General features: G+C 40.5%; 1 protein-coding gene across 1 annotated transcript in view; it reads left to right on the top strand.

Annotated features, from left to right (window-relative positions):
* The window catches only part of LOC146856773 (otoancorin-like), a 484,135-nt gene that overhangs the window by 458,278 nt on the left and 12,228 nt on the right, over positions 1-13,629 (top strand). The window contains exons 23-24 of the mRNA XM_085647226.1: positions 5,278-5,375; positions 7,847-7,985. Of these exons, the coding sequence (XP_085503352.1) occupies positions 5,278-5,375; positions 7,847-7,985 (237 nt within the window). The remainder of the gene's footprint in view (positions 1-5,277; positions 5,376-7,846; positions 7,986-13,629) is intronic.

Raw genomic sequence — 13,629 nt, 5'->3', positions numbered from 1 at the left:
ATTCCTACAAGTGCTAAATACTACATTACACTTCTCACATAATTACGCGTAATTTTGATATAATTAAGGGTTATTACACTAGATGATCAACAAGATACAAAGACTGAGTGGGGACATCCATTCTCCATTTTGAAGGATGTAAAAGTAAATGTATGGTGTGCTAAATTCAAACAGGTGTTCAGCAAACATTCGAGAACCACTGAAGGTTACAAACATGTTATAAAAGTCAAAAAAGATTGTGTTCCGGTCAAACACAAGTTAAAAAATGCTCCTTTCAGTGAGTGTGATGACCTGCAGAAGTAAATTCATGACATGCTAGATGAAGGTATAGTTAAATATGTTGATGCCACTCTTTGGTCGGTTCTCTTTGTTCTAGCATGCAAGAAGCCCAGTGATTTGTGTTATTGTATAGACCTAAGAAAATTGAATAAAGCTCTTTGGGTTGAAAATGTTCCTCTCCCAGGTTTAGAAAATCTACTGTCCAGTATAGTGCAATCTAAATGATTCACTAAGCTGGGTTTAAAGGCTGCATATTGCTAGATTGTAATACATAACAATTCCAGACACGTTACTGCCTTCATTACTCCCAGTGGTACATACCATTTAGCAGAATGCAGTTTAAATTGGCGTCTGCAGCTTCAGCATTTCAACTGATCATGTCGGACATTTTGTGTGCTGACCCCAATGTGGTGGCCTTTTAGGAATATATTTTAATCTATGCTGGCACAGTCAGTTAGTAGAGCATTCTCTATTCAGTATAAACTCATAAAAGAGACATAAAAAACAATACCTTAAAATCTCAACAAAATTTACCAGCTTAACAATACAAATTCGCACAAATGATATCACATACTGACAGATTTAGTCATTTCTCTCTTACGAGACATTATTTTAAGAAACTGCTGTAAAAACCTTGCTACCATGACGCAAACATGCCTCATGAGCAGATTTTTTAAATAAAAAATGGCAAGTCTATAATATCTAAAATATAATAACAGCAATAAGGATATCAGAAGACATTTCCCTTGTAGCATACAAAAATGACAGATCAAAATTAAATGAACTGCAGACGGCTTAGATTGGTTGTCACATGGACATAATGATAAATCATCATTCCACAGACTTTTCTTTGGGAATGTGAAAATTCGAATGTTTACTCTGAAACCGGTTAAAAGAAATCTCTCATTAATAATATTAATCGCTCAATATCTCGATTCGTGGATATCACAGAGACGTGTATACAGTGCCCATTCCTCTGTATGCTTTTGATTGAAAATCGTCTTCAACAGATTACCTTTTGTACATTCGGGGTTATGGAATATCTGTGATTCAAAGAGCAACTCCAACCAGGTTTTCACATATTTTATCAATTGAATAATTTGCCCAGATTCGAAGGCCAGATGATTCTATATGACTGAATGATTGAAACTTGTCTCTGGTTTAGACAGTAAGGCGCACAATAGGGCCAATGGGCGAAAGATAATTAGATCCTCCAGATATGTATTCTACAATTTTAGATGGCAAATGATGGTAGGGATATTCTTTGGAAAGGCAAATGGCCTTCACAAAAATGTATTCTCTACAACTTGAATATCATTTGGCTCTATAAAGCCCAAAAGACCCACTTCATATGTCACATTTGATATACACTTGGTGTTATAGATCGTAAGCATTTCTTTCAAAGGCTTGGAGCCTAATTTAATGGAGAACCTAAAAACTGCCTCGTTCGAGCCTGTAAATTGTTGTATTCAAACAGTTTGGAAATTGTCCCATTTGAACGCTAAATCAAAAGGAACTCCCACATCCTGAAAGTTCCTACTTTTCTGCCGTGATTGTTGTCCACAAAATGAAAAACTGTTTTCGTGTAACAAGGACCACAGGCAATATCATAAGATTTTGCCAAGTTTACTTTCAGGTCTTAGTCCTTCATAAAATGTGCAAATGGGCCCAAAAGCCTCTGTAGCCTATTTCCGAGTCATCAACCTAGAGAAGTAAGGGTATTGCTTAAGGACCCAGAAAAGGCATGTACCCGCCCCTGGACCTTAAAAATTCTTCCAAGTTATTAATATAAAGAGAAAAAGAAAAGGGACAAGGACACAACCATTAAGTACTCCCATATTGATTTAAATATCTGACACAGTCAATGGAATCTGAATGAAGCTGCCTCAACAGATGAACGGTAGAGATGTCAACATCCATAGCGATCATTATAGACCACAATTTAGAGTGACTAAGCAAAAAACTCTAGACAAATCTATAAAAGCAAACTGTATACTACCATGTTTGATGGATATATATTTAAATGTAAATGAAAGTAAATTGAGACATTGGTCTACAGTGCCAAGGCCATGATGGAAACCAAAATTGGACATCAAACAGTATTGATATCTACTCTGCCCAGGTTTCTAGCTTGGACAATTGGACTCTGACAGCAACCTTTATTTCCAAATATGACAGGGATTGGCCAGTAAGAAGTGGGGGTCAGCTTTGTCACCCTTTTTAAATATAGATACTATATTTGAGAGGAACCAAGATGGTGTTTGTTTTCTCTGTGCATCAGCCCGCAACACATTAGTAGGGATGGCCCACAGATCAATGTTGTGTTTATACTTATCTAAAGGTACCCTGTCTGATCCATAACTCTGCCCATGTGCAAATATCGCAAATTTTATATCATATAACTCAAATTTTACCAGGGACTGCGTTATCAGATGGTCCAGCAGGATGTTATTAGGCAAAGGAGTAATCCCTTCAGGGATATATGTCTTGCTAAAATGTTGTTTCTATTGATATGAAGGTATTTCAGCACTTACTTTGGGTACAGAGGCTGCTTTAACATATGGGGCCTTATGTAGGTGGGCTTGCATTTACCACTTCATAAATACCGAATCATACCGATTCGGTATTTATGAAGTGGTAAATGCTATGTAGGTAATTGGTTGGTAAATATTACCGATTCGGAATAATTCGGTAATTACCGAATCGGTATTTACCGAATCGGTAATGAGGCATACCTTCCCATTGATGGGAAGGTATGCCTCATTACCGAATCGGTAAATACCGAATCGGTAATGGGGGAGCACATGCAAGGGTGGCAGGGTGTCACATTGACACCCTGTTGCACCCCTGATTCGGCCATGTGTGCACATGTGGCACACATACATGCCCTGAGGGCATGTGTGTCTGCCACATTGCACACATCTACGGGCAAAATAATGCATTTACACACATATTCGTCATTTACCACCAACTATTAGTTGGTGGTAAATAACGAATCCCCACACACACCACACAGTCCCCCTACATCTGATTTCTGTATTCGGAAATTACCGAAGCGGTAAAATTACCGAATCGGTAATTTTACTGAATCGGTAATTTTACCGAATCGGTAATTTTACCGAATCGGTAAATTCCGAATACAGAAATTCTCCCCCTACATACCAAAAGCCAAAATACCGGTCGGTAACGGTAAAATTACAGAAAATCGGCCGTTACCGACCGGTATTTGGCTACCTACATGAGGCCCATGATGTTTTAATCACTTTCCAAAATATACACACACAAAGGACTCCTATTTTTTGTTTTTATTTCTTTATTTGCATTTCTACAACAATTACTGCATACAGATTATGACATGTCCGATAGGTTACAATACCATTCAAATATAGGATCATACGTCTTGCACAATACTGGGTACAAGCCCAGTGATGCACGGGACAATTATTAGCAGTTCTACATGTATATAGATAATGCAAAAAGTTTTGATCCATAGAGTTACAATGTACGCTCTATAACAGGAACAAACACTCCTTAGGTAGCCCCTACTCCTCATTCCCTCCCAACCTGGGCTTCCATCAAAAATCCTTTGTTAAATAAACTTTCGATAATAATAGTAGGCCGGTCTGCTACTGCAGTCAAACAACTCTAAGGAGATATCTTAAGCTGTGGGTAATCCATAGAACCAGTGAGGCTAGGGCAACCTCAATCTGAAACACAATCTAAGTGGTGGCGTCATCAAACCTGTTTTATCACAAAGGGCTCCTGTAGTTTGTATAGAATCCCATGTTGATTCCCTCATGATCTTTTCTTCTTCTTTATCTCCGTCTTATAATTCTTTCTACAGACCTGATCATTGGATAGATCTCTTATCTCTTTTTATAAAGCTGTCCTTAAGTCCCTTTGTGTTGCTGTACAAGTCCATTCTCCCCTTACTCCCACTATGGACTAGTATAGTCAATGCATCTCTCACCCAAGGCTCCTTATCTGACTGCCTCAAAATTGGCCAGGTTACCCCTATACTAAAAAAACCAACTCCAATCAGTCCGACCCCAACAACTACTGCCCCATCTCCAACATGCCTAATTTGGCCAACTCCCTGCTTTCCTTTTTCACATGTAATATTGTAATTATTTTGGACACTTCATCATGATTATCTCATTCAAGCACCTGCCACATAGAGTAAGAAAGTTTATGGATGTGGCCGAATTCTAGAATTTTCCGATTGTTGTTATAAATGTGTGTGCTGCCTCGCTACATGGAGACCCTCTCCTAGGCGGCTGCCAGGAAGACCCTTGAGCATTTTTTCTGTGATCACAGCTTTTTTATAAACTGTTTACCAACTCAGTCTCTCTGCATCTCCCTTATATGTTTTCCCACCTAGTTATTGATAACGGTGGCAACAATAAAACTCTAGGGGGGGTGGACTTCATGGGGAAATGAGGGTCCACTTCCGAATGAAGGATTACGAAGGAAATCGATAATTCCGGCCCCGGTTCTCCTGCTAATTCCTTCACTTGGGGCTCCACCTACTCCTTAAAAGGGAGTGTCTCCCAGTGAAACACCACCGATCCGTCAAGTTATTGATCGCTCTTAGGTCTCCTGGGCTCCATGGTGACTTACATTACAGAACCCACCGTAATTAAAAGGGCACTTCTGGTGAGGCTCCAGGCTATCACTGACCACCCCCATGTTGCTATTTACAAAGACTCAGTGCTGTCAGTTATAATAATAATAATCCACATTTGTAAAGCGCGAACAATCACCCATAAGGGTCTCTAGGCACAGGAGGCCATCAGGAAGATTAAGCAAGCTATTGCTCAGAGTTACATGGTGCTGGACTAATCTGCTGCCGGGGATCGAACCGTGATCCCCAGATTCCGGAGTCAATCGCCCTGGCCGCGGCGCCACACCTCTTCCTCTTATATGCTCTGTGATACTACAGATTGGCCCTGTCCATCTCTGACATTGTTCTTTTTTTTGTTCTTTCTTTTCTCTTAGCCGGCTTGACACCTGCTGAAATATCCCAGCTGCAGAGCAGTGTGATACCTTTTCTGACCCCTGAAGCCATCTTACTTCTTCCAACCAAGGTTTTTTCTGTACGTATCAGTTTGGGAAATTGAGTGAAAATTGGGGATGATGCCAGTGTAGCCATTACACTTAGAATTCGTCTGTGCACCACCTAAAAGGGCAAGAATGTTACCAGGGACCAATTACACAGCGCTTTATGACAAATATCTAGAGATAAAAAAAGATATATTAATTGTTTGGTCCGCGATTAGAGTATACAAATTGCTTCTAAGCATTCTTTACCGACATTCACTCTGTTGAATGACATGCCATGCATTTAGTTACCACTTTTATTCTTCCCCTTCTTAAAGTCAACAGTTCACAAACTAATTTAAAATGTACTGGGGTAAAAAAAACAAGATACATAGACATCAGACTGCAAATCAACAAGCAGTGCTAAATCAGAAGTGAAATTATTGTATATTTAATGTCAATATCAGCACTAAAGTTCTTCTTTGAATGCAAGTTATTTAGTAAGCGAAAGAGATATTAAATAAAAAAGAACAAAAGCAAAAGAATGGTTATTGTGTATGCAGTAACCATTTCCAAAATTGTGAGGGACTCAACACTACTTTTTCTAGTTACATGTCTATGATTTTCCAACCTCCTCCACAAACCAGTAGATCTGTTCATTGATAGTCGTTACATTCTCTGCAAAGGTTTACTTCCATTTGTTCTTGTGCTCTCTTTGAAGCCTTAGTCAAGATACCGTCTGATTCAAGCTAGTGCTACTTGAGCACTTGTTCATCTGACATACAAGTCACTTCCGCAGACTGATGCAGATTCACAACACTCATTTTCTATTGACCCTCCTTGAATTATTCTCCTGGATTTCACTGCTATATCAGAGGTATCCCTGTTTAAACCCACCACCCCTTGCTAACTGCTTTTAGACAACTACAAAACTAATATAAATTAATAAAATAAAGTGTTCTGTTTGTATCAGAAAGTGATAAGCCACTATAATGGTCAAACTCAAAGTGTTATCATAAGGTTTGTGAAACAAAGGAGAGCACAAACTAAAAGACAAAATTATTTCTAATCAGCTACCAAATGAGAAAATGTATTGGGGTGCTGTAAGATTTCCCAAGGTGTCAGCCACAGATCCCAGTAGAAATACAAACTACCGGTGAAGTTTTCCAAATTTGACAACCTTATCACATCATTTTTTCAGTGTTACAGCAAGGAAAGTCTCAAACCTAAGCCAGAAATAGACGATCATCAAGCAGAGCTGAAGAATTCAATAAGAAAAATCCCAAAATTAAAAAATGGCTGCTGCTGTACGAAATTGTTTATATTCCTGCCGAGGGCCATAGTAGACTGGTACTTTTTTGCAACCATCCCTATACCCTGCTCTGAAGGTCTACATCACCCAGGAAAAGTCCTGAGTGCTCGACCTTGTTCTTTACACCTCCGTCTACCTTGTTGTACCCCACAACAGTCAATTTGAGAAGCATCAACAGCCAATCTGCACCCTCACACACATCCTTCATTGCTTCCCACATCCCACCACAACCCCTGACCACACAGGGTCACAGTCTGATACCCTACTGCAGGATGTTCTGCAGTCGCACTAGGCAAGGGTGACGTTAGAAACGTTTTCCCTGTTACATCATGAGCATAGATTCCAACTTTCCCAAAGATGTAACTATATCATCAGCAGGCAAATTTATAAGTCGGGAAGTTGCAAAGCTGGTTTTAGCAAACTTCATAAAGTTTTTTTTTACCTAGATACCTTTTCAATGTGGCTCTTCTTTTGTCCTAAAAAAGCCATGGGGAGAAATATATATTTAAGTAAAAAATCCCCTGTGAAAAAAAAATGAATTTTAGGGGAAAAAATTGAATTTCAACATACACTGAAGTTGTGTGAAATTGACGCAATTGGCAACTCTTCACAAGAGTTCAATGGTTGAAGTTTAATTTTGCACACTATACTTTCAGTCTGAGGCCAAACAGTACATTACTGCAAGAAACATATTAATGAACATTACACTAACTCGCTGCTTGGCCCCGTCCACTACATGTCTGATATGTCCTTTACAGCTTTAATTCAATCCCAGCTGAGCGTGCTACCAAGCTCTCTGCAGTCAAAAATAATCAGAAGGCTAATACCCTGGTTATGTATCGCATGGCAACTTTTTGGGAAAGAGCCTCACTATACTTGCAGATATAAGAGACGACAAAGAAAAAATAGGGAGGTCTGAGATGTACACAAGAGATCGGCTACCACTACTTGTTCAAAAACACTGAATAGGAATAATTGTACAGATGGATACATGTTAAGAAGTTGCTAAAAGTGAATTACCCCAAAACAGGTCTTTACCTTCTTCAATGATCATATTTGGTCCAAAGGATGCTGCTTTGGAAGGGTAATTCACCTCCATCACCACAAACAAAAAAGATATTCGCCATGCATTATCCTTGGGAAGAATATTTCTCCGTGGGTCTCTTTTTCTTATGCATTTCACTGCAAACTCACAGTTTGTTCTTTCTCCTTTAGTCTCTGACGCCAGCTCAACTAATGAACCTTGGTCCTGAAAACTATGCAGTAGTTTCCGACCAGCAGAGAAGCTCCTTATCAGCTAGTCAAAGAGATGCATTTTTGGCCGGTCAAGATGTGTCTGGCTCTTCTGGCTCAGGTAAGTCGGATAGACTGTGCGGGGTCAGGGTTAGGGAAGTAGCCTATACAAGCTTGGCAGTTATTGACGTATTTTTTTAAATAAAAAAATGCGATGCAGAGGAAGCAGTGTTTGAACCCTCCATGTTAAATGTAAGAAATTCCATAGCTGGGACTGAATAAGACATTGTTTGGTTTGCAGTTTATGAGGCTTTCCAGAGTTCAAGTAGCCCATTTATTTTCCTCCTCTTAGTTGAGTTACTTCTGCTGTGAGACTTTGAGGGACACAGGGAGACTAAAGGAGTAATATGGTCTTGTGCAGGATGTATATTATTTTGAGAAGTTACTGCATCCCAGTGATAGTCAGGTTATGTCAACCTAGAGAGGAGTGATATGGCCACATTTCTTTACTCCTGTCATCAGCTGAGCTGCAAGTGGGGTATTCCCTTGGGAAGAACAAGGTAAGCTATAAGCTTTCAACTAATGACAATCCATCCACCATCAAGAGTCGAGGGGATCCAGGGATCACACAACCTAGTGGAAGTAAGTTATGGTGCTGATGGGCTTGTTTTTCTTAAGTTTGTGAAGCAGGTACTGGGATGTTTTGATAATAAGGACTTCCACATTGGCTGATTTACACACAGTTTTTAGGGGCAGGAGCCACCTCTCTGCCAGCCTGAAACAATGCCGTTTTTTGGATCCCATTCACCCGAAGGCAACCTTTATGGTACTGGCTTTTGAAGGAAGTTGGGACTAAAGCCCTGAGGAGTCAAAAAAAGTACCAGTTAAAACATTGATGCCATTTATCCTCAAATAATTCAGCTATCAAGCACCAAAGCTAAACACATGTTTAGGACAGAGATAAGCAAGTCCATGATACTCACAGGTTCTCCAGTCTCAGTGTCAAGATCAAGTATGAAACATCTCTGCATCAGAGCTAAACCTGACTCCATTACACGAGACATGCTGGTCTATGGAAGTCTATGTCCTTACCAACAAAACACACATTTGCAGACAGGGCCGGACTGGCCATAGCAGGCACCGTGCGTTTCCCCGGTGAGCCGCCAGTTTTTGTTAGTGGGGGCCTGCAATATCGGCCCCCGGTAACAAAATCAGCCAATACCGGCCCTTACAAACAGCTCGGCTGCACCTCTTCAGCCCCCCAGAGGGGCCGGCTGAGCAGTTTGCCAGGGCTGGTTTCAGTTCCCAGTCAGGCCCTGTTTGCAGAAAGAAGCTATCCCATATGGACTCAATATGTTGCTAAGGCATGTTCGTTGTCTTCTGAATTTGAAACTAATCCTTAGAAATGCTTGCTAGAAAATATTTGTTATTCCCATCTTACATCCACTTGGAGGTCTTATAGGGTTCCTAATGATGCTAACATGAACTCGGATAAGGAATAATTTTCATTTCCAAACTTTTCAGCATCATTTTAATAGGCTTCTCAAAGTATATCTTTTGGCCATTCCAGTTTGGTTCTTCAAAGTTGTTCTCTTTGTGTTATCACATGAATCCTTGTACCTACTGTCAAGCTAGTGTGTACTGTGGTTGGGACATGGGTACAGTTGAGTATGCACACAACTTGGCTTCATAACCCTACACAAATACTGATGATTAAAGATTAGATGGTGGTCCTCTTGAACTAGAAGGGCGACTATGGTATTTAAAATATAGTTTATGATTTAAGCAATCAATTTAATCTTATTTTAAGCTCAATTTGTAACTCATTGCAGAAATGACTTACTGGTAAGTTCCGGGTACAGAATTTTCAAACTATTCACATTAGCTATTTGCACATGGTAGGGCAGGCTTATCAATATTTTGCACCACTGCAAAGACAGCTCTAAGTCTTGAAAGGATACTTAATTTCAAGTGCATTTTTTTACACTTGACACACAAAAAGTTATTTGCGCCATTTGGTGTCAAGCGGGCGTTACATGGATGGTGCTTGGGCGTTGCATGCCAAGCACTCATGTTTATTGACACCAAGCCCTATATACGAAAATTCTCGGATGGGGATTTGCGTAAAAAAATTACACCTCCTTGATCCAGGTGCAAAGTTGGTGAAGGTATGGTTTCTTACCTGTAATTCTGGTTCTCTCTCATGGAAATCCCCATTATAATAATAAGCAGTGAATAGTGCCGCTCATGTGCAGGGACCAAGGAGCAGTTCTTTCAAAGTCATATTTTTTACAGTGTCTTTGCCTCACTTTAGAAAGGCCAGGGGATACATGTGAGAAACATTTAAAATCTGCACTCTTAAAACAGGCTTTTTACTGTAAAAAATGGAGGAAAGAAGTCATACTGCCTTTAAAATCACTAAGAATAATTACAAGTGACATTTTAAAAACTTCCTTCGTAAACTCTTTTTCTAAGGGTGCGCAGAACTTGCAGAATTTCACCCCACAGAATTCCGCAGAGTTACATAAAAACTCTGCGAGACTCCATGGAGTTCAGCCAATAAGGCTAAATATGCACGTGACGCTGCAATTTAGCGCCAGTACCACATTCTACATTGGAAAATCATCACGAACAGCACCACATGGTGCGCAAGAGCATGTGGCAATTCAAATTGATTTTGCGGCGGCTCGAGCAGAAAATCTACTTGGGAAGCAGCCCTCTGACCGCCCGCAGTGGAAACTCTTGCCGGAAGTCTACCTATCGACCAGAAATCCCGCTAGTGGACACCAAATCTCACTCGAACTCGCCAGCTCGTTTGCCAAGATTGCTTTGAAGTGGCAAATCCTGCTTGCAAATGACCATAGTTCACAAAAAGTTGCTTTGACTTTCTCAAAGATTTAGTCTTGTCCAGATAAACATCAACACCCTCCTAACATCAAGAGTATGGAGATATCTCTCTGCAGGAGAAGAGGGATTTTGGAAAAATGTAGGTAAAAAAATATTCTTTCATCATGTTGCTCGGGTAAAGATTGTATCCTTTTCTACCTTTGGGGAAGCCCTGCTGATTTTGGCCACTCAATGTTAGTCTCTGCCTTTCTGTATTGGGTCTGCTCTAATTTACCCAGGACTTTTGTAACTTTGTTCCGAGGAGTTTTTATACGTGTATAACTCAGCCATATCCCATACCCCTGTGCCTGTTTTTTACACAGGCGCTTTGCAGTGACTTCATGGTGTAGCCTATGGGGAAACAAAAGGCATCTTACTCCACCCAGGGAAACAGGGTTAAAAATCCCAAATCAGACCCTCCCATTGCAATGAATGTTTTGGTGGAGAGTATTATCCTAAAGGTCATTGATATACTTATTGAGGAAGTGGAAACTCTCTTGGGGAAATATAATCCCACTGGCACACATCCTCCTACGAGTTTGAAGAGAGTTCCCTCCATTTTTCTAAAGAAGCAGAAAACCAAAGTTCGTACAGTGCCACATGACTGTTTGAATCCAGTTCTTTTTAGCCAGTTCCAGCCATGTCTTACGTTCTTCCCTGTGTAAATCTCCCACTGTTTCGAGAATGCCTATACCACTGTCCCCATCAATATTATGTGTTAATAGATTTACATCTTTGGCTTCTCCCTTCCCCCCTCAAATCCGGAACCTCCCAAGATTCTATCTAAATCTGCTGACACTATCATTGCCTCTTCAGAAGACTCCCTCTATGGAATTAGTGCCTACTAAGCTAAATTTGCATGTGGGTATTGAGGGTAGCTAAGTTTCTAATCTGTTAAGAAGCTTGCAGACTGAGGGTTCTGATCTAAACGCCCAATTAGCAACACTAACTGCCCAATAAGAAGAGGAAAGACTAGTAGGGTGGTCACCACCTTCTAAATATTCTCAATGTGCCATATGCCCTACCTATACAATACTTTGGGCCTCATGTAGGTAGCCAAATACCGGTCGGTAACGGCCGATTTTCGGTAATTATACCGTTACCGACCGGTATTTTGGCTATTGGTATGTAGGGGGACAATTTTTGGTTTCGGAATTTACCGAATCGGTAAAATTACCGAATCGGTAATAATACCAAATCGGTAATGTTACCGAATCGGTAACTTTTCCGATTCGGTAATTTTACCGATTCGGTAAATTCCGAAACCAAAATCGAGATGTAGGGGGAGTGTGTGGGTGTGTTTAAGAGTCGGTATTTACCACCAACTTATAGTTGGTGGTAAATAATTAATGTATGTGTTTAAGCATTTTTACGCGCGTAGCAGTGTGCAATGTGGCATACATACATGCCCTTAGGGCATGTATGTGTGCCACATGTGCACACATGGCCAAATCAGGGGTGCAACAGGGTGTCAATGTGACACCCTGCCACCCTTTCATGTGTTCCCCCCATTACCGAATCGGTATTTACCGATTCGGTAATGAGGCATACCTTCCCATCAATGGGAAGGTATGCCTCATTACCGAATTGTAACGAATCGGTAAAAAATACCGACTCATTACCTACATACGAGTTACCACTTCTAAAATACCGATTCGGTATCGTTCGGTATTTTAGAAGTGGTAACTGGTATGCTACCTACATGAGGCCCTTAATAACTAAAGGAACAGCACAAGAAATCAAATGGTTTTAAATTGCTCAACATCTGCTGCCATCTGTCCTCCATCAAGCACCCCTGCCCTTAAGGAACATCCAAAAATGCATCAAAACCAGACATAAAAGCCAGGATGGTTGGACTCAGTATTATCACCGTGCTCTCCAGAGAGGTAGTGATGGGACCATTGCAGTCTAGCTAGGGTGGCCTTGATAGGACATACGCCAATAGCCTTGATCTACATGACCAAGATCCCTATTTTAACTGAGTCTGTACGCGAAGAAACTGAGGGCCCGATGTAGGTGGCAAAATACCGGTCTGTAACCCCGAAATTCAGTAAATTTCAGGGTTACCGACTGGTATTTAGCCATTCCTAATGTTGGTGATGATTCGGTAAATACCGAATCTGTATATACAGAATCGGTATTTACCGAATCTGTATTTACCGAATCGGTAAATGCAATGTAGAAAGCACATAAAAGAGTGCTTATGTGCTTTAAGAATTCGTTAATTACCACCAACTCCAAGTTGGTGGCAATTAATGAATTCCTTTAAAAATGCAATTTAGAAAAAAAATGTAAGTGCCATGTGGCACACATCCATGCCCTTGGGGCATGTATGTGCGCCACATGTGCACACAGGCACATTTCAGGGGTGCAACAGGGTGTCGTTTGGACACCCTGGCACCCTTGAAATACCTCCCGGTAATACCGAATCGCTAATACAGAATGGCTTTACATTCATTCCTATGGGCCTCCAAGCCCATAGGAATGAATGGGTAGGTATTCCTTATTACCGAATCGGTATTACCGATTCGGTAATAAGGAATATTAAGGAATCAATATTTTTTACCGATTCATTAGCTACATAAGAAATACCGATTTCTTATTACCGAATAGGTAAAATTTGGTATTAAGAATTCGGTATTCATGGATTATCTACATCTGGCCCTGAGTCCCTTATAAATAAATATATTTTTTAGATACGATCTAAACACCGCTGTTACTCGGTTATTCACTCTGACATTCTCGATGCAAGATGATGCAGTGATCCTTCCGAGCCCTCGGGCGCTTTTGACTATATTAGGCTTGAGCTGAAGTCGAAGTTTCTGGCCGAGGGTTTGGTAAAGATGGAGTTGCGCCATCGCCTGTTAGAAGGACCAACA

The sequence above is a fragment of the Triturus cristatus genome, chromosome 3_2 (assembly GCF_964204655.1).
Source record: "Triturus cristatus chromosome 3_2, aTriCri1.1, whole genome shotgun sequence".
NCBI lineage: Eukaryota > Metazoa > Chordata > Amphibia > Caudata > Salamandridae > Triturus > Triturus cristatus.
This window is presented reverse-complemented; position numbering and strand designations above follow the sequence as displayed.